General features: G+C 39.8%; 2 protein-coding genes across 4 annotated transcripts in view; both read left to right on the top strand.

Moving 5' to 3' along the window:
• chrm3a (cholinergic receptor, muscarinic 3a) overlaps positions 1 to 11,160 on the top strand; it is an 88,443-nt gene extending 77,283 nt beyond the window's left edge. For both annotated transcript variants that reach the window (XM_078787435.1, XM_078787434.1), the window contains one exon: positions 7,965 to 11,160. In XM_078787435.1, the coding sequence (XP_078643561.1) occupies positions 7,984 to 9,867 (1,884 nt within the window). In that variant the 5' untranslated portion in view covers positions 7,965 to 7,983 and the 3' untranslated portion in view covers positions 9,868 to 11,160. The remainder of the gene's footprint in view (positions 1 to 7,964) is intronic.
• Positions 11,161 to 12,181: 1,021 nt separating this feature from the next.
• Positions 12,182 to 25,132, top strand: part of fmn2a (formin 2a) — a 43,440-nt gene continuing 30,489 nt past the window's right edge. For both annotated transcript variants that reach the window (XM_058059004.2, XM_078787433.1), the window contains exons 1-6: positions 12,182 to 12,335; positions 13,683 to 15,595; positions 18,186 to 18,331; positions 20,708 to 20,857; positions 22,484 to 23,097; positions 23,483 to 23,624. In XM_058059004.2, coding sequence (XP_057914987.2) covers positions 13,729 to 15,595; positions 18,186 to 18,331; positions 20,708 to 20,857; positions 22,484 to 23,097; positions 23,483 to 23,624 — 2,919 coding nt within the window. In that variant the 5' untranslated portion in view covers positions 12,182 to 12,335; positions 13,683 to 13,728. The remainder of the gene's footprint in view (positions 12,336 to 13,682; positions 15,596 to 18,185; positions 18,332 to 20,707; positions 20,858 to 22,483; positions 23,098 to 23,482; positions 23,625 to 25,132) is intronic.

Here is a 25,132-nt window from a genome sequence, read left to right as displayed (position 1 = left end):
CTGTCTTTGGTATTCGAACCCTCCGGCATGTTGTTTAAAATAGCGTCGTCACGCTGCAGCGCAACCTAATCAATTTATCTGCAACCATCTCATCTCATCACAAACGCTGTGCCACTCGTTTGAACTTTTTAACACATTTGAGCAACGTTCCCGTGGCGGACGAATTTGATGGGCGTGATAACGTGCTCAGTAGTTCACCACTCAAGTCTTACATCTCTTGTTATTCTGATTGACACTTATTATTATTTTATTCAATTACACACAATGTTAAATATTAAAATAAACATTGAAAAAAATGGTAGATTTATTATTGTATTGTATTATTATGGTAATTAATGTAACATATGATAACATACATTTTACTGCTCTACTCAAGCTTGAGCTTAATTGTTAAAATAATAATAATAATAACAATAACAATAATAAATATTATTATATAATATATAATAATGTATTAATAGTAGTATATAATAATTATTGTTATTATTATATAAGAATTATAATTATATAATATAATAATAATTAATTATAAAAATATTATCATTATTATGAGTATGATATTATTATTGTTGGGTGTATGTAATAATAATAATTATTACTATTATTATTATTATTATTATCACCGAATAAGTCAATAAAGTAAAAAATAATACAAGGAAGTTGTGAAATACAATTAAATAATAATAATAATTATTATTATTATTATAATAACAATAATAATTATTATTATTATTATTATTATTTACATATGTATTTCGTATGTTTGAGCGTATGAATGTATGAACGTATGGATGAAAAATTATTGTAATAATGAATATAAACATATATCAGTGGAGCTTGGGTTCATCCATTTGTCAATAAACCATATTAAATAATTATTATATATTTTTATTAATTAGTATTTTCATTTAATGAATTACAATTTTGTATGAAAATATTTTATTTTTTAATTATGTATTTATATTTTTATTTTATTATTATTTACTTTTTATTTTTTATTTATTTACTTTTTTATTATTGTTTACTATGTTTTTTTTACTAATAATAATTATCATTAATGCAACATCATTCTAAACTTGAGCCTTGAACCAAAGAACCAAATTCAGATGAAATGGTTGTCCTTATGAGTCCATAATACGGTAGCTAGTTACTGTGTGTAAAAATGTTGTTTGCACTAGGTTGCCATGGTGCATGTGTACACACACGTTGTGTTGTGTCATCAATCAGTGTGCACTTCCTGGTCTGCGGTCACTCTAATCTGCATCCTGTATGACGCAGCAATTGTGCACGCTTAATTTGAAATGGGCTTATGTAAGGCGGCCAACTTGGTCTTAATGGCCTCCTTCCAGCTGAATACGAGTTAACACAGCCTTTATTTGCATGCAAAACACACAAAGTCGGTTTGGACTGAAATCGGCGTCAACCTTTATTTCCAAAATAGCGGCCATCATGTGACCTCATCATTGCTGATAGATGAGACGCTAAAAATAGAAAACTGAGACCATGCGGTGACCTCGTCAGCTCGAACTCGGACCGCTGCCCAAACGCACCCAGACAAATGTCAGCAAAAGGCATTGCATTACACAATAAATGAGTATTGATCTGTGTGTGTGTGTGTGTGTGTGTGTGTACCTGAGACTATCACACCTATACGTGCCTGGAAGTTGAAATATGGCGCTTAATGCTGTGCCTTGCACAAACACCCAGACACGCTTTGCTAGCTTTGAGGGAATGGTCTTTTTTTGTCATCAAGACATTGACTTCTCTTAAAGGCTTTAGTCAACTTCTGAGTAAAAGTAACATACAATTTTAAAACTATTTTGCCATTGGATTCCATGTAAGCTGAAGGAACTTGTTCCAAGCCATCTCAAAACCTTTATTAACTAAACAGGCAATGTTTTACTCACCCTTTGATAGGCACAAAATAGAGAAGGAAGAGGATGGATGTTTTCAAAGCAGTAGCGGCACCTCATGGTCATTCATCGACATTGCTGGAAGACACGTGCAAAAAGAATTCAATTATAATAAAAGTAAAATGAAGCAAATGCTCCCTAGATATTGGTCCTAAAGAGCTTTATTAAGTGTACATGCAATCTCTGAAGTTATATTTATATACTGAGTAAGTAAATAAAAGTACAATAATAATAAAAGGAAGTTCTAAAATATAACTAAATAAAAGTAAAACAAAGCAAATGCTCCCCTGTTGTCTTTTCAAAACAGCTTTATCAAGTGTACAGGCAATGTCTGAAGTTACATTTATATGCTGAATACTAAGTAAATAAAAGTAAAATAATAACAAAAAGAAGTTACCCAGTGTAAAATATAACTAAATAAAAGTAAAACAAAGCAAATGCTCTCTCGCTGTCATTTTGAAAGAGTTTATATAAGTATAGTGTACATGCAATGCTTTAAGAAACATTATTAACTGTCATGCATGCATAAAAAGAAGTTGATCACTGTATCATAAAACAAAAATAAAGTAAAACTGCTCTCCATTTGCAGGATTTGCAAGCAGGATGGCGTTTATCGAGCGATAAAGTAATCTACTGGCCTTTAATAGGTTCTCCAAGAGAACAAGTGTAAACAGATGGTAGTACAAAGCGTAAAAATAAGTTACCCAATGTAAAATGTAACTAAATAAAAGTAAAACAAAGCAAAGCCTCCCTTTCTCGCTGTCATTTTGAAACACTTTATATAAGTATAGTGTACAGGCAATGCTGTAAGAAACGTTATTAACTGTCATGCATGCATACAAGGAAGTTGATCACTGTATCATAAAACAAAAATAAAGTAAAACTGCTCTCCATTTGCAGGATTTGCAAGCAGGATGGCGTTTATCGAGTGATAAAGTAATCTACTGGCCTTTAATAGGTTCTCTAAGAGAACAAGTGTAAACAGATGGTAGTACAAAGCATAAAAATATTTTACCCAATGTAAAATGTAACTAAATAAAAGTTAAAACAAAGCAAAGCCTCCCTTTCTCGCTGTCATTTTGAAACACTTTATATAAGTATAGTGTACAGGCAATGCTGTAAGAAACGTTATTAACTGTCATGCATTCATACAAGGAAGTTGCCCACTGTATCATAAAACCAAAATAAAGTAAAACTGCTCTCCATTTGCAGGATTTGCAAGCAGGATGGCGTTTATCGAGCGATAACGTAATCTACTAATAGGTTCTCCAAGAGAACAAGTGTAAACAGATGGTAGTACAAAGCGTAAAAAGAAGTAGCCCACTGTAAAATCTAACTAAATAAAAGTAAAACAAAGCAAATGCTCCCTCGCTGTCATTTTGAAAGAGTTTATATAGGTATAGTGTACAGGCAATGCTTTAAGAAACGTTATTAACTGTCATGCATGCATAAAAGGAAGTTGACCAATGTATCATAAAACCAAAATAGAGTAAAACTGCTCTCCATTTGACAGACATGTGATGAAAGGGAAGCAGGATGACGTTTACTGAGCGATAAAGTAATCTACTGGCCTTTCACAGGTTCTTCAAGACAACAAGTAGCACAAAACGTAAAAAGAAGTTGCCCACTGTAAAATATAACTAAATAAAAGTAAAACAAAGCAAATGCTCCCTCGCTAATCTACTGGGCTTTCATAGGTTCTCCAAGAGAACAAGTTTAAACAGATGGTAGTTCAAAGCGTAAAAAGAAGTTGCCCACTGTAAAATATAACTAAATAAAAGTAAAACAAAGCAAATGCTCCCTCGCTAATCTACTGGGCTTTCATAGGTTCTCCAAGAGAACAAGTTTAAACAGATGGTAGTTCAAAGCGTAAAAAGAAGTTGCCCACTGTAAAATATAACTAAATAAAAGTAAAACAAACCCAAATCTTTCTCATTTGAACATATAGACACCTCTTGGTACTGTATGTTGTTTTACACCACAACAAATGTCAACCACAGTCATAAACATAATATCTCTGACAGTGTCAATCACGACTGAGCATTAAAGGCACATTTTCAATACATCTCTTGTGTTATTAGATCAGATGGCACGGTGCAGGTGTCATATAAAAATGAGAACATCTCCAGCCAACCAGGATGAATCAGCCCTTTAAAAATGTTATCCAAATGGGGAACAGGACACAGGAGGTCACCCTAAAATGACATTGATGGATCACCTCTATCACTGTTATGGTGGCAGCTCGTTGCAGGGCTCGGAATCTATCGTGTCATATTTCTTAGCGTTGCATCCGCCCACGCTGTCTCAACTAACCCGTGCTCTCAACGTTCTGTAGGACACACAAAGTCTGATGTTTGTCGTCTTTCTAATGGGATGCCGTTTTTCTTGTTGTGCTCTCGCCACCTTTGTCTCACCTCTCCTCATCGGAAGCTTTTACTTTTCTTTTTCCAAGGTAGCAGATTGAGATGATACGCCTTTACCGGCAAAGCTCTTATCTTCACGATGACACATTTTCTCCCTTGGAAGCCAATTAGAAGATGTTTAACACAAGCAGCTGTATGTTCCAGTCAAAGGCTGAGACTAGGAAATTCCAACTAGCCGCTTTTTTACCTGCCCTGCCTGTCGAATGTTGGGAATTCGGTACATTCATTCATTTATTTTCTACTGCTTATCCTCACGAGGGTCACGGGGGGTGCTGGAGCCTATCCCAGCCGTCTTCAGGCAGGGTACACCCTGGACCGGTGGCCAGCCAATCACAGGGCACATACAGACAAACAACCATTCACACACATTCATACCTATGGACAATTTGGAGTCGCCAATTAAGCTAAGTTGAAATATTAAAGAAGTTGCCATAAAGTTGTAATATAATGATAAACCAACTAAATCTAGAATTACAGTAGCTTTGTGAATGTTAAATATTAAAGAAATATTATGGGAACAAAGTCCGAATATTAGAAGAAGAACATGTAGTATGAAGATTCATTGATTCATTTTCTACCCCTTTGCCTCACGACGGTCACAGGGAGGGTGCTGGAGCCTATCCCAGCTGTCTTTGGGGCGAGAGGCGGGTTACACCCTGGACTGGTGGCCAGCCAATCACAGGGCACATATAGACAAACAACCATTCACACTCACATTCATACCTATGGACAATTTGGAGTCGCCAATTAACATAGCATGTTTTTGGAATGTGGGAGGAAACCGGAGTACCCGGATAAAACCCACACATGCACAGGGAGAACATGAACTCGGTTCTCCTAGCTGTGAGGTCTGCGCGCTAACCACTCGACCACCGTGCAGCCCCGATAATACTAATTGACTTAAAATTTCAAATTACAGATCAACGCAAAACAAATCAACCACTCGACCGCCGACTCGACTACTCGGTATAGTATTAATTATTATTCATGACAATTATTAGTATTAGTTATTATGGTTGTTTTATTTTTACATAATTATTATTATTAATATTACAACTGTTATTATTTTTTTCTTTTTATTTTAGGTATGCATTCTATATAAACATGATTTTTGCACGATAGAAGTAAACTAAACCATTACATTACATTAATGTTGTTTAATTGAATTTAATAACATAGGTTAAGGCTGCATGGTGGTTGAGAGGTTAGCGCCTAGGCCTCACAGCAAGGAGACCCGAGTTCAATTCCACCCTCGGCAATCTCTGTGAGGATGTTCTCCCTGTACATGCATGGGTTAGGTTAACTGGCGACTCCAAATTGTCCATAGGTATGAATGTGAGTGTGAATGGTTGTTTGTCTATATGTGCCCTGTGATTGGATGGCCTGTGATTGGATAGAAAATGAATGAATGAAAGGTTAATATACGTCACTTTTGGTGGAAAGGAAGGTATCTCCAAGTGATCTTTCCGTTGCTTCAGTGAACAACTGAAAACGTGAATCTTGACTTGAATAAACCGATGGCATAAATTCCTAGAATATGTCTGTGGATTCGCGCATGGAAGGCTCCAAGACAACAAAAATGCCCCAAGCAGTGCACCCTTTTCGTCGCGGTCATGGTTGCTAACTCCATCTTCACACCTGGACGTGTCCCACTGACTAGAATGCTACGTATTGTGTGTGTGCAGTATATCTTATACACCGTAGAGGTTCATGTGGAGTCCAGTTTGAGTCTAAAAAGAAGTGGGCATACTGAGCTGCTTTGGGGCCCTTTTACCTGCTCTGCAGGAGCGCTCTTAGATCCAAATACTTGTCCCAGTGGGAGGACGCTATGTGTGTGTGTGTTTGCCGGTGCTTAGTTGTGCATGTCATGATATTTGTGTAAATTGTGCACAGGTCGACTTGGATTCTTTCTTTTTGTCCTTCCTCATCACATCTTGTTTATATTGTCACAAAGGCCTCCCACCGGGTTTAATACGCACCCTTAAAAAAAAAAAAAATACTATTATGCTGTGTGCTCACATCATCCTCAATGTTTTTCCTTCAGGAAGAAATCCATCATTTATACAAGTGCTGGGCAGCTAATTTGATGTAAACAGAAGCAAAATATTTGAGTGCATCACACAAACACACACATGGTAATTGCTAAAAAGTCTCCTTCTCAATTTATAACCCAATTATCCAGGAAATGCTCTGACAAAAACAGCAGCATCTTCTGTTTTGTTGTTTTGCTCGCCTCCCTCAAGTGACCCTCCTGTTAAAATGCAAACACCATTAACGAGCTATTAGCAATTAGCTCTCGCACAACTAGTTCCTTGCTTTGGCAAGCCCGAAACATACGCCGTGACACAAGCGACATTTTAAACAACAACAAATAATGAGAAAACTCTCCCTGGCATGGTCGGTATTGCCAAAACTTTTCTACAAAAGACTTAAGAAGATGTAAAATATAACTAAAGAAAAGTAAAACAAACAAATGCTCTCTTGCTGTCATTTTGAAAGAGTTTATATAGGTATAGTGCACATGCAATGCTTTAAGAAACATTATTAACTGTCATGCATGCATAAAAGGAAGTTGACCAATGTAACATAAAACCAAAATAAAGTAAAACTGCTCTCCGTTTGACAGACATGTGATGAAAAGGATGCAGGATGGCATTTACCGAGCGATAAAGTAATCTATTGGCCTTTAATGGGTTCTCCAAGAGAACAAGTGTAAACAGATGGTAGTGCAAAGCGTAAAAAGAAGTAGCCCACTGTAAAATATAACTAAATAAAAGTAAAACAAAGCAAATGCTCCCTCCCTGTCATTTTGAAAAAGTTCATATAGGTATAGTGTACATGCAATGCTTTAAGAAACGTTATTAACTGTCATGCATGCATAAAAGGAAGTTGACCAATGTATCATAAAACCAAAATAAAGTAAAACTGCTCTCCGTTTGACAGACAGATGTGATGAAAGGGAAGCAAGATGGTGTTTACCGAGCGATAAAGTATTCTACTGGCCTTTAATTGATTCTCCAAAAGAACAAGTGTAAACAGATGGTAGTACAAAGCGTACAAATAATTTGCCCACTGTAAAATATAACTAAATAAAAGTAAAACAAAGCAAATGCTCCCTTGCTGTCATTTTGAAAGAGTGTATATAGGTATAGTGTACAGGCAATGCTTAAGAAACGTTATAAACTGTCATGCATGCATAAAAGGAAGTTGACCAATGTATCATAAAACCAAAATAAAGTAAAACTGCTCTCCGTTTGACAGACATGTGATGAAAGGGAGGCAGGATGGTGATTACCGAGCAATAAAGTAATCTACTGGCCTTTAATAGGTTCTCCAAGACAACAAGTAGTACAAAGCGTAAAAAGAATTTGCCCGCTGTAAAATATAACTAAATAAAAGTAAAACAAAGCAAATGCTCCCTCGCTGTCATTTTGAAAGAGTTTATATAGGTATAGTGTACAGGCAATGCTTTAAGAAACGTTATTAACTGTCAGGCATGCATACAAGGAAGTTGACCACAGTATCATAAAACCAAAATAAAGTAAAACTGCTTTCCATTTGACAGACATGTGAAGACATGTTGTCTAACCAATTTCTCTGTCCCTTTGCACCGTTTCTCTCTTTTTAGAATATGCCCGGACATAACAATGACCTCCAACAGCACAAACCCTGGTCTCTTCCTGATTCCCGAAACCTTGCCACCCTCTGCGGGATCTCACCCACAATCCAACGCTCTCCACCAAGCAGGAACATTATCCTGGTTGGTTGTCCACCTGAACGCCCTGGGTGACAACTCCTCCTCCGTCGTTTCCCTCTTCAACGTCACCTCGGGATTACAGCCTGGCAATGAAACGTCCGCTCCGGATCCTTTGGGTGGGCACACCGTGTGGCAGGTGGTCCTCATCGTGCTGCTGACAGGGATGCTCTCCCTGGTCACCATCATTGGGAACATCCTGGTGGTGGTGTCCTTCAAGGTGAACCGTCAGCTAAAGACCGTGAATAACTACTTCCTGCTGAGTTTGGCCGTGGCCGACCTCATCATTGGGGTGATCTCGATGAACCTCTACACGGCCTATCTCGTGATGGGCTACTGGGCATTGGGGAATTGGGCCTGCGACCTGTGGCTGGCTATCGACTATGTCGCCAGCAACGCATCAGTGATGAACCTTCTGGTCATTAGCTTTGACCGCTACTTTTCCGTAACCAGGCCTCTGACTTATCGGGCTAAACGAACGACAAAGCGAGCCGGGATCATGATCGGATTGGCCTGGTTTGTGTCCCTGGTTCTGTGGGCACCCGCCATCCTCTTGTGGCAGTACTTTGAAGGCCAAAGGACGGTGCCGCCAGATAAATGCTACATTCAATTCCTCCAGCAACCCACCATCACATTCTGCACTGCCATGGCGGCTTTCTACCTTCCTGTCACCATTATGAGCGTCCTTTATTGGCGCATCTATAAGGAGACGGAGAACCGCTCCAAAGAGTTAGCAGGACTGCAGGGTTCGGGGGCTCGTGGTGGTGGGATAGCGGCGAAGAACGGCGGTGTGGACAGAGCCCGTTTTGCACGTCAAACTGGCAGCTCCAGAAGCTGCAGCAGCTATGAGCTGACCAGATTGTCCCAAAGAAGAAGCGCCTGTCGGGAGCTTGTCAGTCGGCTCCATTGCTGGTCCGGGGTTAGATCCTGGAGACCTGGTAGTATCCGACACGGCGAGGGCGATCCGGATCAGAGCAGTAGCGACAGCTGGAACAACAACGACAATGCAGTCTCACTTGAACAGTCCGGGTCATCTGACGATGAAGACTGCAGCGGTAGAGACGGCCATACTATCTTCTCCATCGTTCTCAGCCTTCCTGGTATCAAAGCTGCTGTCGATTCCCAGCTCACTTCCTGTGAAGACCTGGATGAAGCCTCAGAACAGGACCCACTTAAAGGGGCGGAAGACAACCTCGACAGAACTAGTCCCAATGCAGAAAACAGCTACCACCAACGCTTTTGTTCCCGCAAGATTCAATCCATGCCGGCTATTCAGGCGACGCATAACTCTGCGGATGGGGCGGCAACCACGTCCACCGACCCCACCATGACTACCGGCGGCGCCGCCACCAAATCCCCCACTGTCCCCATGTCCTTCAAGGAGGCTGCTCTTGCTAAGCGTTTCGCCGCTAGAGCTCGGACTCAGATCTCCAAGAGGAAACGCATGTCCTTAGTGAAGGAGAAGAAAGCCGCCCAGACCCTCAGTGCCATCCTCTTTGCATTCATCATCACGTGGACGCCGTACAACATCATGGTCCTCATCAACGCCTTCTGCAAGGGCTGCATCCCGGACACGATATGGGCGGTTGGCTACTGGCTATGCTACGTCAACAGCACGGTCAATCCCATGTGCTACGCCCTGTGCAACAAGACCTTCCGCACCACCTTCAAGATGATACTGCTGTGCCGCTGGGACCAGAAAAGGCGAAGGAAGCAGCAGTTCCAGCAGAGGCAGTCAGTGATCTTCCATAGGAGGATTCCCAGGGAGTCCACGTAAAAAAAAAAAAGATGTTGACGATGGAATGAAAGCAAGAGGCTTCCTTAAAGAGTCTCGTCCACCATAGCAAGTTTGGATGTACGTCCATGTTTATGCTACAGGTGCTCCACAAGAACATTTTGTCTTGGAGGACCAGTCCAGTTCATGTGTTCTAGAAAAGGGCTTTCAACGGAACTTGTCGGCGGGTGAAGTATTTAAGTGCAATTGACTGAAGGAGGCTAAACGGTTGTCACACAATTAAATCTTTCCTCTTTTTGTCGCTAGCTACATTTGTAACGTGCAGAGTGCTTTTAAACACAACTTGGTGTGAATGAAAGAACTATAACTGTGTTGTGTTCACTGACCATCACATCTCCTGTACATTGCCTTCCTGCTTCGGTACAAGTTGTGTTTTATGGGGTATAAAATATTCTACATTTGTGCAGAATTTTTTTTATTTTTTGTGCTATTTTTTTTTTCAATTAATATTCTTGAACCTTTTGAGCCAGTCTTCAAATGATGAATATGAGTTGTGAATATTCCGCACCGTCAGTGAACTGCTCCTGTGTTCAATGTGACGACGAGTCTTGGTTGTGTTCTTGTACTTTTTCCTGTACGCAGTTGTGAATATACAATGATGGTATTCTGTTATGTGTACTTTTCTGACCCACACACTAAAATGTCAATTTGTGTTGACACTACCGTTGATGTCTACGACAAAACGGTGTTAATTGAATGAAGAGTACAGTTGTTATTTGGCTGGAGCAACAGCGGCCTCTTGTGGCGACAGAGGGACCTACAGTTCTCACCAGCCCGTTCAGCCTAAGTGAAACCAGTGTCACATTATTTAATAAACTATACTAGTGATTAAACAGGGCGGGGAATTGTTATTACGTTTCTGGTTTACTTTACTGCACATAATTCATTTAAATTCGCACTGAAGATTGTTTATAAAAATGGTCAACTTTAAGACTACAGTTCTCTTCTACCCTCTAGTGGCTGATTACGGTACAGCATTTGAAACTTTTTAAAATCTGATAAGGGACATTTTGATTGACAGCTGCCATCTTTAAAATACAGTGTATACTTTTGAGTATTGTACAATTGACAGCTGCCCTTCTACTGTTTATGTACTGTGTGCAAAAAAAAAGATGTTCAAACCATTTTGTCACTTGGTATTTGATATGCACCCATCACAAAGACTTTTATGAAGAACATTTTGGTCATAAGTACTGGGAATGTAAACATGGTGAACACAAGTTTGTTTTGTTTTGTTACGTTAAAGTATGCCAATCATTTTAAGTCAATAAACAGTCAAAGATGATCTGTCGCCTCATTTTGACAATATAATGACTGGTACAAAGACTTCATTTACTTTTATTTTCATAAAAATATGTATATATTTATATATATATATATTATATATATATATATATATTATATATATATATATAGATATATAGAGAGAGATTTTAAAAAAATATTAAATCAAAAAATATATATATTATATAATTTTTTTATTTTATTTTTTAAAAAGGTGACCATATTTTTAAACAAGTTAAAAAAATATGTATATATATAAATATATGTGTGTATCTATCTATCTAGCTATATCTATCTATCTATCTATCTATATATATATATATAGTACATATATATATATACTTTTACCCATGTTTTAGCTGTGTATAAACGAATGAATGTTGTATTTTAATGTATCTTTTACTCTGTTTACTTGCTTTTATTCAACTCTATTTTTTCTGTAAAGCATCTGAGTATTTTGTTTAAAAAAATGGTCACCACATCATTAGATTTTTCAGCATATATATATATATTTTCTTGTTTTGTTTTGTTAAAAATATGGTCACTATGACAAAATGGTCGTAGTGTAAAAAAAAAAAAATATATATATATATATATATATATATAAGACAAATTTAATGTTATGTCTTTTTATCCATTGTTTCCTTTTTTGTTGTTTAATTGTAATTGTAAAATGTGCCATATGACATACTATGTTCATAATGGGCCTAGGTTTGCATATATGGTTAATATGTTAATTCATTGATCAGCATGATTGCTTTGTTTGCTGTCAGCCGAGAGAACACACCTGCCACTTGTGTCCTAATTTGGGGGTTGTCCTTTAAAAGGAGACAGCAGGCTGTGATTGACACACTTTGTCAATGCGGCTTATCGCTTTATGTCGGCCATGACATATGACATATGACATATATCACCACCCTTTTGCAATGTAACACTCCACCAACGGTGTGAAAAGGACAAATACAATAAATAGTACTTGTGACAAGTCCAAGTGCGGATTTAGGGGGGGGGGGCTTCCTGCTGCAGGGACAGATGATGATGATGATGACGGCAGACATGTGATGAAGCAAATACCAACTTCATGTGACCCATGGCAGAGGAGCGCCTCCTAGAAGAGGACAAACATTTGTTTGTCTGGTTGTCTTCACTCCGTTCACTGCATTCAGGCAAGTTCTCTCCTTTCTTATGAATTTTTATTTCATGTGTCTTTCATCTGATATATAAGTAAGTTGACCACATGCTTGGATGTGCTGAAAAATAAGCGTCAATCAGGAGTGTTGTTGGAGTGTCCAAACTTTTAGAGTTGACTTTCTCGTGTAAATCTGACAATGATACTTTGGGAGTGTTTATGTTTTATTTATCATCTCTGTAGATGTTTTGCTTGAATTCGTGCTAAAAAAAAACACTGAAAGGATGAGTAGTAATACTTTGGTTTTCCTGCACCACACCCAAAGACGTAATTTCCCTACTGCATCAAGTATATGAATCAATTGTGCCAAATATTTAGTGAAAATGTGCCAACAAGTAGCAGTTATTTGGATTTATGTGGTTTTGGATGTGTCAGCTGACATCTAAATAACATAAATTGGATGATTTTACCGTCAGATATTCTTCAATAAGCACTGGTTTTACACTAATGGCAGATTAATGTTTCAATCATATTTTCTTGTGCAGTTCAAATATGTTTCTGGTGTGTCAGTTAACAACAAATCATAAATAAATCACTACTTCTCATCTGTTTGTTTTTTTTTTACATTTGGAAATAAGAGTTAAAATATTATTATTCAATCGTGTGGAAGAAAAATCCCCACAAAATAATAAATAATAGAGTTATTAATAGTATTATTTAAATTGTATGGTATATGTTTTTTGAGAAATAACAATTGAGATCGCTGCACGGTGGTCGAGTGGTTGGCGCGCAGACCTCACAGCTAGGAGACCTGAGTTCAATCCCACTCTCGGCCATCTCTGTGTGGGTTTTCTCCGGGTACTCCGGTTTCCTCCCACATTCCAAAAACATGCTAGGTTAATTGGCGACTCCAAATTGTCCATAGGTATGAATGTGAGTGTGAATGGTTGTTTGTCTATATGTGCCCTGTGATTGGCTGGCCACCAGTCCAGGGTGTACCCCGCCTCTTGTTCAAAGACAGCTGGGATAGGCTCCAGCAACCCCCGTGACCCTCGTGAGGCAGTGTGTGGTAGAAAATGAATGAATGAATCTTCGTACTACATGTTCTTCTTCTAATATTTGGACTTTGTTCCCATAATATTTCTTTAATATTTAACATTCCCAAAGCTACTGTAATTCTAGATTTAGTTGGTTTATCATTATATTACAACTTTATGGCAACTTCTTTAATATTTCAACTTAGGTTAATTAGCGACTCCAAATTGTCCATAGGTATGAATGTGAGTGTGAATGGTTGTTTGTCTATATGTGCCCTGTGATTGGCTGGCCACCAGTCCAGGGTGTCTGACAATAAACTCATTTATCTAAACTTGTGTTCCTTCAGCCCGCTTCGGTCGTCCTCCCCCCTGGATGACACCACACCGGTCACCATGCACACTATTAAGACGGTGGAGACCCAAGTGCCCTTTCTGAAGGAGAGTTTCTTCACCAGCACCTTCAAGGACAGGAGGAAAAGCAGCGCCACCAACGTCCTGCGTCGACAACAACAATCTCAGCCCCATGTTCAGATCCTTTCTGAGCATCCCAAGCATTCCCCTGCCAGGGATCAGCGACTCGCTCGCTCCAACAGCAGCCCGTTATGCAACAGATCTGACTGGACGGGAGCAGGCGGGGATAAGAGGGAGGGGCAAAAAGAGAGGAGACCCCTGACAGGGAGGGGTGGAGAGAGAGGAGTGAACGGCAGCGAGGCCGAGGCTGTCACCGCCAGTCTCCGCCTCCTCTCAGCATCAGCATCATCCTCACAGCTGCCTCCAGCTCTGCCGGGGAAGCAGACGGGATTAAGCAGAGGATCCCGGGAGGATCCCCGGAGTCATGGCCAGCCTCGACCCCAGCAGCACGGCCTCATAGCCAGGGGTGTGCGCCTGCTCCGGAGCATGGGCAACCAGGAGGCCAAGCAGAAGAAAGGAGGTAACGGCGGAGGGGGAAAGGATGGCGGGTGCGACTCCGGAGAAGTGGATAAGAAATCCAAAAAATCCAACAAGGCGAGCAAAGCAGGTGGGGAGCAAAAGAAATCCAAGTCAGATTCCAAGGTTTCTGTTTTCTCCGGGATGAAGATCAGGAAAAGTTCCAAGGCCAAGGCTTTGTCCAAGGATGACTTGCTGGAGGACGAGAGGTCAGGAAATGCAGGCCTTAAGAAAGGAGCCAGCCTGTCAGCTGACGAGATGGGAATGTTGTCGGAAAGTGAGCTAAGCCGCTTGACCGTAGGAAGCCAGCAATCCATCCTGGATGACATGTGCCGAAAGACCAGCTCTGGATCGGATGTAGACCTCTACAGTTTTCACTCTGCACCAGCTGACAACGAGGATCTGTTGTCTGACATCCAGCAAGCCATGAAGATCCAATCGGGTGACGGAGTTCTGACTCAGGGGTCCACCTTCCAAGGAGGCCAAACCAAGCTCCTATCCCATCAGGCTTTCAGCTTTGACAAGGACTCTCAGAAGAACACATCGGAGAGCACGCCGATGTCAAGAGATTCATCAGTGCCTGGATCGCTGAGTGAAAGTGGACCGTCGTCGGTGCCGGACACTGAGAGGAGCAGTGGAAGCCTCTTCCCAAAAACCAACAGCACCTACAGCTTCCCGGACACGTTGACCACCACTACTTCCTACGAGAGCGCCGAGGACGACGCCGGTCAAGAAAACTGGGCATCTCAAAGCAAATACCCGGGCGTGCCATGCGTTCGGGTGGAACCTGTGGGTGCTAGTCCTCACAAAAGCGCAAGCAGTACGGATCTGTTCATGGCGCCAGTGGAGGATGACTGCAGACAGGACTTCCTGTCCCTTCGGAAGAAGAACAGTTTATCAATAAGCCAGCTTCCGACCGAGAGTCCGTCTGCTTCTCAGCCGAGACCAGCTTCCACTATTTCCCCGTCCACTGTTAAACTCTACCCCCCAGTGCACCCCTCCTACGTGAAGACCACCACCAGGCAACTCACCTCTCCTATTGCATCCCCCCTCACCAGCCCCTGCGTGCCCAGGAGAATAGACCCAGCCGAACCAGGCGACGCCCAGGGAGGCCGGGGACGCAAGCAGAGGTCCAGCTCCATCGCAGGGCCGCTCGGCACCTCTGCCGACTGGTCCACCGGACAAGATGGAACTGGAGCTGAGTTCTCGGAGCAGGAGACGTCCGAGAAGGGTGGCGCTGGTGGGGCTTACTGGACGCTGGGTTCCAGGAGGGCCCAGTATGGACACTCCAGGTCCTCCAGGGCAACAGCATCTTACCTGGACATCTTCTCAGGTGAGTCGTGATGAAGTACTGTATGTCTAGTCTTGTTAGTGTTTCTGGTTCAGCTTTGAGAGACTAGGAGGTACTCGAGGAACCAAGTAGGCGGGGCCTATTGGCTGTTGAATGTGAGTGAGTGAATGAAGAAGCATGAGGAGGCGTGTCTGACAGGAAGTACGCATAAGGAAGCGTATTTGTGTATAGTAACCTGTAGAAATACCAGTTGGGGAACTATACTGTATGTTATTGACAATTTAATAGCAGGCACTGTAAACACTCTTGGAAGAAGGGTAGATAGTATCATGGTCATGGTAATGGTTTAATTTCATTTGAACATGCATCAGATTACAATTGAATGCATCCCATAATCAGTTCACACTTCCACATGTCCAAAAGGAGTAGGAAGAAGCAAAGCTTATTAAATCCTACCCCTCCATCTGGTACTTTTACAATCAGTAACTGTTACATTTGTTCACTTCCTGCTTTCTGTTATTTTTTTTTTATTTTTTTTTAATAAGGCACCTCATACCGAAGTACGAGGTGATATGACCATACATAAAGGGTACCATAGTAAGTGTCAATATAGTGATATATATATATCACATCATGTGTTATTATAGATATTATATATTTAGATATGCCTGACTACTGAAATTATGACCACTTTAAACTCACTGTAGGAGCTAAAAATGTATTTATTTGACCTTTTTATACATATATGAAGTTTAGCAGGTTAAAAAAAATATTTATTTATTTTTTCAATTTATGCACCTCCCCTGAAGACTTCTGGTGCCTCTTTATACGGGTAATATGTCATCATGGGGTGAGTGTAATAATGTGCTTTACTTTTTATGTAATTTTACATTAAATTTACTGGAGAATTATTATTTTTTTTATCTGACTCAGACTCCCTTATGCAATTATATTACGAAAAAAAAATGTGATCATCACATTATGAAGCGGTTCACTGCAGGAAAATGAGCAGTGAAGCAGAAAGGAAACAGTGTAAGCTCCCTATGAAGGAGTCTTTAATAAGGCCTGTGTCTCCTAAAACAATGCTACCTTGTTCCGATCCTTGCTTCATTTGATGAGCTCAGCTGCCCGCCATTGTCTGTATCGGTCTGTCCCACAAAATGACGACCACGATGACACTAAAACACACACACATATACACATGTACCCAGAATGCACCACTGGGGGATGCTAAAGCAAAGTGACAGTTTATCCTCATGATAAGTATGAGTCATGACATGACATCAGTTTACATTTCATCAGGTGGGACATAAAAATAATTTTTGTAATAATGATATATCAAAATATTAGGTTACATTCACAGCATTATGGCATTCCCTGTTATGAAGCACAATAGTGTCCCCCCCAGAGTCTGATACTCCTGATAACTTTATTATAACCTGAACGTATCGACAGCCGTGCAAGTCATTTAAAGTGTGATTCAAATGTTCTGCTACTATGAAAGCGTGTTTACATTTTTAGTTCATTTGTAGCTGTCAATACATACAAATAAATACAACTGTGTCCGGTCATTTATCTTCCTGTTCATAAAATCGTGTAAACATTTGGGATGTCAGATAATTATCGGCCTGATATCAGCAGAAAAATTATGGTAATGGTTTAATTTCATTTGAACATGCATCAGATTACAATTGAATGCATCACATAATCAGTTCACAGTTCCACATGTCCAAAAGGAGTAGGAAGAAGCAAAGCTTATTAAATCCTACCCCTCCATCTGGTACTTTTACAATCAGTAACTGTTACATTTGTTCACTTCCTGCTTTCATAATAGAAATTTAAGTTGTTTATTTTTATTTATTTTTAAGTAATGCACCTCGTACCGAAGTACCATAATGGGTACCATAGTAACTGTCAATTATTATTAAATAATATAATCATAATAATATCATAAATGTCATGAAAAATATAATTATCATGAAAACCAATATTGAAAATATATATATTGTATACAACATAGGTGTTCATTCCACCACAGGAGCTATGTCATGTCGCACATATCGGTATTATTTGCTGATATCGGTATCAGAAACTGAGAGTTGGACAATATCGGACATCTCTATTAAAATATAAGTATATTTTTCCCCTTTTGCTAGGGTGCATGAGTCGGATTTAGGCGTACCACATCAAGCATCCAGAGAGAGTGTGTGAGGATTTGTCTGGCCATTCTTTGCCTGCACGTGATGCTGCTGAATTTGGACAGTTTTCCAGGTCACATGCAGCCCTGAGGAGAGAAGAAATGGCAGTGAAAGGAAAGCCCAAACAATTTGCCACGGCTTTTCCAGGAGCATCAACTGACGCTGTTGTAATTCAACCCGAGCCAAATATTACTCTAATAATAAGAATGCTGTCACAATCAAGCATACAGATGATTTTTAATAGTATTTTTATAACACTAAAATTGGTCTACGCAGCTATAAGCGTTCCATTTCTGTAGGATGGTGATGAACCGGATCTGCATAATTAACACCATCACCTCATAAGGAAGGAAGTGTGCAGGTGTTTCATTAGCACGAACCAAATGTTTAAACAGTTGGAAAGTGACGTCAGTGATGTGTTGGTGTGTTTACAGGACGCTCTCTGGTGGACAGGTTGTGTATGAGTCAGGAGGACGGCTCCTCGGAGGAGCAGGCCAAGGAAATGTGTCAGAGGATGTTGACTCAAGGTCTGCTGCATCCCTTCAGTGACAACAGCGGTGACACCAAGCCAACGTTCAATGTAAGTAATACAAATAATTCACCATACAACGACGATATGTGCTGTGACATGAATGATAATATAAACATTTCGGATTCTACATTTTGAGGAACTTTAGGTTAGCCTTTCACAGGGAATTTGCATTATAAACAAATCAAAAAAATATGAGAACAAGGACATTTCATACAATTTCATACCACCAGATGTCTCTTTCTCTCAAACACTTTCAACATAAGTCTAAAATTTTCTTGAGAATTTTTCTGTAACTTGTTCAGAAATTTTTGACACTTATGTTTAAATTTTATAATTTTTTTCTGAATTTATTTTACACTTGTCAGAATTTTTCTAATACATTTTCAGATGTTTTTTTCTGAAATTATATACAGATTTGTATTTTTTAAATAAAATGTCTATAGTTTTTCTAGAATTTTCTTCTTGGAAATTTTCATGAATAACTTTTTTGGAAATTTTCCATACCTTCCATGAACATTTTTCTATAACATCTTAAAAAATTGTCTACACTATTTGTAGAAAATTTTCCTAGAATTTATTTTACACTTGTCAGAATTTTTCTAAAACATTTTCAGATGTTTTTCTGAAATTGCCTAAAAAAATTTTTAACATTCTAAACTTTTTACTCTGTTCAGAAATGTTCTAAAACCTTTTCAGAAATTTTCTACACTCATTTTCTCAAATTGTCCTTGCAACGTTATTTTTTTTAGAACATAAAAAAAAATTCTACAATATTTAAGAATAACTGCTTCATAAATTAAACTTTTCAGTTCTACACTTTTGTGTACAAACCTTTAATTTATCATTTACACTTTGTCAGATTTTTTCTAAAAGCAATTATCAGAAAAGTTTTGCCCCCCCCTGCCCCCCGCAACTTCAATCTCTTCACTTCTGCAATGCAAAACCAACAAATGACTTCATGATTTTGGCTTTTTAATTTTCACCCTGGCAGGAATATTAGAACGTTGGCATGCAAACGCTTAAGCTTGTTGTGGTCACATTGTTGCTTGCGGCTAGTGAGTGAGTGTGTTGTTTATCCTTTATCCCTCATGCAAAATACTGTACACGTTACACGCATGCACTTCCCCCACATGAACAGCATCTAAAACACAACATCAGCATACACAAAGACCACAACCATGCACACTATTTCCCTTTTAATGTCAAGTCGTCTGTGTGTGGTGCATTCTTCTTACACAAAAGGAGACAGTGGTCCATGTTGGTGGTTTATGCACACATGAGTGGATTAAAAGTCTGCAAACACCCACTCTCTCTCTCTCTCTCACACACACACACACACACACACACACACAGTCCCAATCAGCAATGCTTGCGTAGACCATCTGCTGACCATGTTATGTAACAGCTACACACGTGCCTCCATGCAGGCAGCGTGATCTTCCCCAGGAAAAAAGGGGGAAAAAATTCAAAACTCCCTTTTTGCCATAATATAATGAGGAAAAATAACTTAATTTGAATAACCTAAGGCAGAAATATTTTCAAAATATTTTTGTAAGTCATATTATATTATATAATATATTATTATACTATATATTATACATAAAAACTAATAAAAATTATGAAAAACTATATGAAGATTATTTAAGAAAGGTGAAATATTTGGAAAATAAAGAAGCAGCAAAAATGGAAAAACAAAGCAAAGATTGAAATGAATATGAAAATAATAATGTAATATTATGAGGAAAAATAACTTCATTTGAGTAACCTAAGGCAGAAATATTTTCAAAATATTTTTGTAAGTCATATTATATTATATAATATTAATACACTATATATTATACATAATAATACAATTATGAAAATAAAATATATGAAGATTATTTAATTTGGAAAATAAAAAAGCAGCAAAAATGGAGAAACAGAGCAAAGATTGAAATTGATACTAATAATGCTTTTTCACCTACAGTATATCACAAAGATGCTATTTTTTTCGTATAAATTCTTAGCATATCTCCTTTACAGAACACCAAAGTGGCCACCTGTCGTTCTTTATGTTTTGATTTTTTATGAGGATTTAGTAGTTTAAATTTGAAAACTGCTTGCTAAACTAAAAGTTTGAGATGTTTAGCTTGATGGTGGGTTAGCATTTTAGCTTGTTAGCTCACTCAAACTACTAGCTTAATACTAGCGCAATAGTGATAGTTTGGTTTGACATGTATTTATTGGTGTTTAATGATTATAGTGTTTGAAACTAGCTGGCTAAAAGTTAAGCTAGCTTGCTGTTTAGCTTATGAGCTAGCTAGCTAGCTAGCATGTTCGCTATATGGCTAGACGACTGAACCTTCACCCGGAAATGAATAGCATAATGTTACCGTTTGCCGTGGTAAAGGAGGTGAAAGTAATTATTCTTTTAAATTCACGCAGGGGGAGCAGCTGTACACCTGGGCCACGGTGGGCTTGCCAGTGTCCTCACATCTGTGGGAGCTTTATGGGGGTAGAACACCCACCAGAGTGCAGAATTCCAGATCACCTTTGCAGACCAAGACCACAGCAGGAGCAACACCTCACCCGCAGGTAAAAAAAAAAAACAACATATACAGCGTGTTAGCAAGAATAGTAAACTAATTTGGATGATGCTTGTGTTGCATTAATTCTGCATAAATATTAACTTACCTCCTTCACTCCGTATTGACTATTAACTTACCAACATAATTTGAAACGAGATTTTAACTGCAATTATCACTTTGTCCACCAGAGGTCAGGCTTGTCTAGCTAGAACGACCACAAGCTACCTCTGCTTGTTTAATTCAAGAAATATTTAAATTCACACACATAAATACATTTAATTTACACAATTTTGTACAATACAACACACAATATTGTACAATATATTTCAAAGCTTCCACAACAGTGTTTTGGAAAAGTGGTGTAGCAATATAAACAATTTAAAAGTGCTATTAGCAAGCCCAACTGGGAAAACGCCATGTTTGTGTGTGTAGCTTTAATGCTAATGAGTTTTTTAATGAGTGTGTGTCTCCAAGAAGTGCTATTTTGCACTTGATCCAGTTTTTACATACACACTAGAACATAATATATGCCATATATCATATACAACAGCAGGATGGAGGACACAAACATTAGCATTAGCGACACTAGCCTAGCTATGTGAGCTACACTGCTTACATTAACAGCAGCATCAAGCAAGGTTAGCTTATTTGAAGAAGAAAACCATAACATTAACAGATCCACATCTGATAGATAATTAGCACAGGCTTTATTTTAACATGTAGCAAAAAAAAATGTTTTTCATCCAAATATTAGCGCAGGAAACTGACCAATTTCCAACTCTTATCTTAAAATAATCCTTATATTGTCCCTACTTCCTTCCGGGAAAAAGGAAGGGCAGCCTTTGATATAGCCTTTTGGCTTAGGTTACCATGGCAATGCATCGTATGCTGGGATGCACTGGCTTTATCTGTGCTTTCCGCTCGTAAATACCTCCAAGCATCCTAGCACGACATTGACTGTATATGTGATTGTGTGCAACACAACACGCAACCACTTAAGTAACCTATGCTACGTAATAGCGATAAAAAAGCTAGCATGCAAAAATATAGTGGTGCAAATTAATGTATTCATTTTATCAAGTGCATGCATGTGCTAGCAAGGGTGCGTGCATTCAGCATGCTAATATATAACAAATTTATCCTTTGCAGTCAGAGGCAGAATCATGCTATGAGGTCGGACGTTTTTCCTTCATGATGTCATGAAGAAAGCCAACTTCAAAAGGGAGCGCTTGAGCGACTTTTTGCTCAAGTGGAAGAGATTTTTCACATCTTTTCGAGTCCTAGGACATTATTCCGAAGTCCATTTTGCCTGATATGGGACCTTTAAATAAAAGGATTATTTTTGATGCGACCACAGAATTTGAGACTGTGTAAAAGCGACCCTCTTTTCCTCATTTAAGGCCCAAGGAGGCTCCATGTCTCTGGGGTGAAATCTCTCGGTATCCCCCTCATCCCCTCTGGAGCCATGAGGTCTGATAGTCTAGACGTTATGGACTTTGTTGACTTATGTGTAGTTTAGTTAGCCCTTTTCATGTGGAAAATAAACATAAGTAACTTAGGAAAAACATGTCCAGATATCACTTATTAAATATTGAAACAATATAATTTTGAATGTTATCTTTTATTTTGACAGTCGGATCCCAGCAGGTTGAAGTCAGCTCAGTCTTCCTCCGAGGATGAAGGCAGCATCATATCACAGCTGGAGAAGACCATCCACGACCTCCGTGTGAAGATGGCCGTGCTGCAGGGTCATCAGGCCAGCGGGGACAAGGCGGAGGGCGGCGGCTCGGGGGTGAGAGCGCAGGAGGTGTTTGTTCAGACGTCACCGGTGAAGGATAAGTTGGATGCGGAGGTGGGCTTTGTCTGTACGTGCCAACAGAAGCAGCAGACTGTCCCACCTCCGCCACCCTTACCTGGGTCAGCACCTTGTCCCCCTCCTCCACCTCCGCCACCCTTACCTGGGTCAGCACCATGCCCCCCTCCTCCGCCACCACCGCCACCGCCTCCTTTTTTTGGAGCTCCACCTCCTCCCCCACTGCCAGGTACGGGCCCCCCTCCACCGCCCCCGCCACCAGGGATGATGGGCCCCCCACCTCCGCCACCGCCCCCGGGCCTTGGCCCCCCACCACCACCGGGCCCCATGTTCCCCATGACGATGCAGGAAGCTGCCCCTGCCAAGGCAATGATCGAGCCCCCCAAGCCAATGAAGCCCCTCTACTGGACACGCATTCAACTTCATGCAAAGAAGTAAGAACATGGAGATAGATACGCATCGCTGGCAAAGAGTTATTCTCCATGCAGGAGAACATTGAGAGGAAACACGTCCACTTTAGATTAAGATCAGCCGTATGCCGTGTGAGGCAATAGGGATTCTAACCTTGCGGAAAATGATTCAGACCAGGCATAGTGACCACCAATGCTACATATTTTAAGTGAGACGCAAGCTAATTGTGTCTTGTCTACAGTCAAACGTAGTGGTGGTAGTGTCATGGTCCAGGGCTGCATGTGGTTTAATTTCTGTAGTATTGTCCCTTGAGAAGTTCTGAGAAAGTACTTACGGAAATATCTTTCTGTCCTATTTACTGTTTTAGAATGAAAATGTTACATCACTAAAATTCCATTTTTATTTCAGACACGCCGGCTCATTGGTATGGGAGCAAATCCAAGAACCATCTGTGGACTTTGAAGAATTTGTGGAACTGTTCTCCAAAAGTGCTGTAAAAGAAAAGAAAAAGCCAATTTCGGACACAATCAGCAAATCCAAAGCCAAGCAGGTATGCTTTTTTTTTTCATGCAGATTTGTAGTGAAGCTTATATGATTTGGTGTACCTCAGGGATCCTATCTTGTCCCACTTGCGAGAGTGACAGTTGTTATATGCCGTGAGCTCTGGCTCCCATCAGAGTCTCCTCTGACCAGATGATGGAACCCGGCCAGTATTTCGCGTGCGGTGAAAAAGAAACCTCACCGTGGCAATGACTCCATAGTGGGAGTAAGTGGGGGAAAGTGTTTTTTTTTTTTTTTTTAGGGGGGGGGGTGGTTGAAGCCTGGGAGCTGTATTTCACCATGTGGTTCCTCCCATTGTGCTCGCTGTATGATTCAGTTTTCCGAGGCCTGAGCGTCTCCCTTTGCCAGGACGCGTCATGCTACTCCCATCAATCAGCCAACGGAGAAATGTTTGATCTTCAATTCAAGCATGTTCTTGTCAAGATTTGTATGTTTAATGTATTTAACAGCTTCAATACGAAATAATAAACACAATATTGTTCCGGGGATGTAGGATCATCTGTAAAGAGGAAATGCGGTTCTCAGGAATGCAAATCATTTCATGGGAATGGGTGACTTCCAACTCTTGGGGGCCAACTTGTAAAAAAACCTCCAAAAAATAAAAGTTTTACTCTTACTTTAACATCGATTGCAAAAAACCTCGTAGTGGTTGCGGGTACATTTGAATTCCTTTTGTTCGTGCCAAAGATATCTGGCCCCTGTCTTTTTTTGGAATACTCATCCAGGAGGTCTGAAAACAGTTAAGCGGACTTTAAATCATTTTTAGCTTCACTCATCACTTCCCATGAACACGGAACAGAATGTCAACCAAACATGTCAGACGACGGAAACTTAAAAACAAATAAACAGAACATCACACTTCATTCCCATTGTTGCTAGATGGTACGGACCGCAATGTTCATAATTAACGTAAAATATGCATCAGTATTGTGTCCAATCCAATTACACATCCATGCATCCGTTTTCTATGCCGCTTATCCTCACTGGGGTTGTCGGCGAGGGTATCTCGGAAATTGAGGTGCCAATAAACCTGGCAACACAGATAACAATGAACATGTCTAAATTTGGTCATTTGTGTGAATATTCACTTGGAATTCATGTTCATTCACATCAATGAACCGCAGCTCCCCAGTGCTTGCAGAACTCGTGCAGACCTCAACCTGATTGTAGGAAAAATCCAGTCAATTTTCGTGATTGGTGGTTTTTTTTGAGTGTGTTCAGATGAATCATTTTCTAAAGTTCTATATCAGAAGTTTATTGATTTTGAAGGCTTTCCAAAACTTTTTTATTGAGTTTATTGATTTTGAAGACGTTCCAAACCTTTTATGTAGTTGGGGTCAAATGTCACATCATTTCCTTTGCCGGGGTTTTAACTTGAATTTCACGTCACAACTCGGAGATGATTGATGCCGATGGTGGTGGTACAGGAAAGAAAACTGAGACGTCGTAAATCAAGGAGACAGGATTATAATTTTATATAAATGTTTGTGGTCAGTC

This window comes from Doryrhamphus excisus, linkage group LG20 (assembly GCF_037039965.1).
Source record: "Doryrhamphus excisus strain RoL-2023G ecotype Guam linkage group LG20, RoL_Dexc_Guam_v1.1, whole genome shotgun sequence".
Classification (NCBI taxonomy): Eukaryota; Metazoa; Chordata; class Actinopteri; order Syngnathiformes; family Syngnathidae; genus Doryrhamphus; species Doryrhamphus excisus.
Note: the sequence above shows the minus strand (reverse complement) of the source record. Positions and strands in the feature narration are given on the sequence as shown.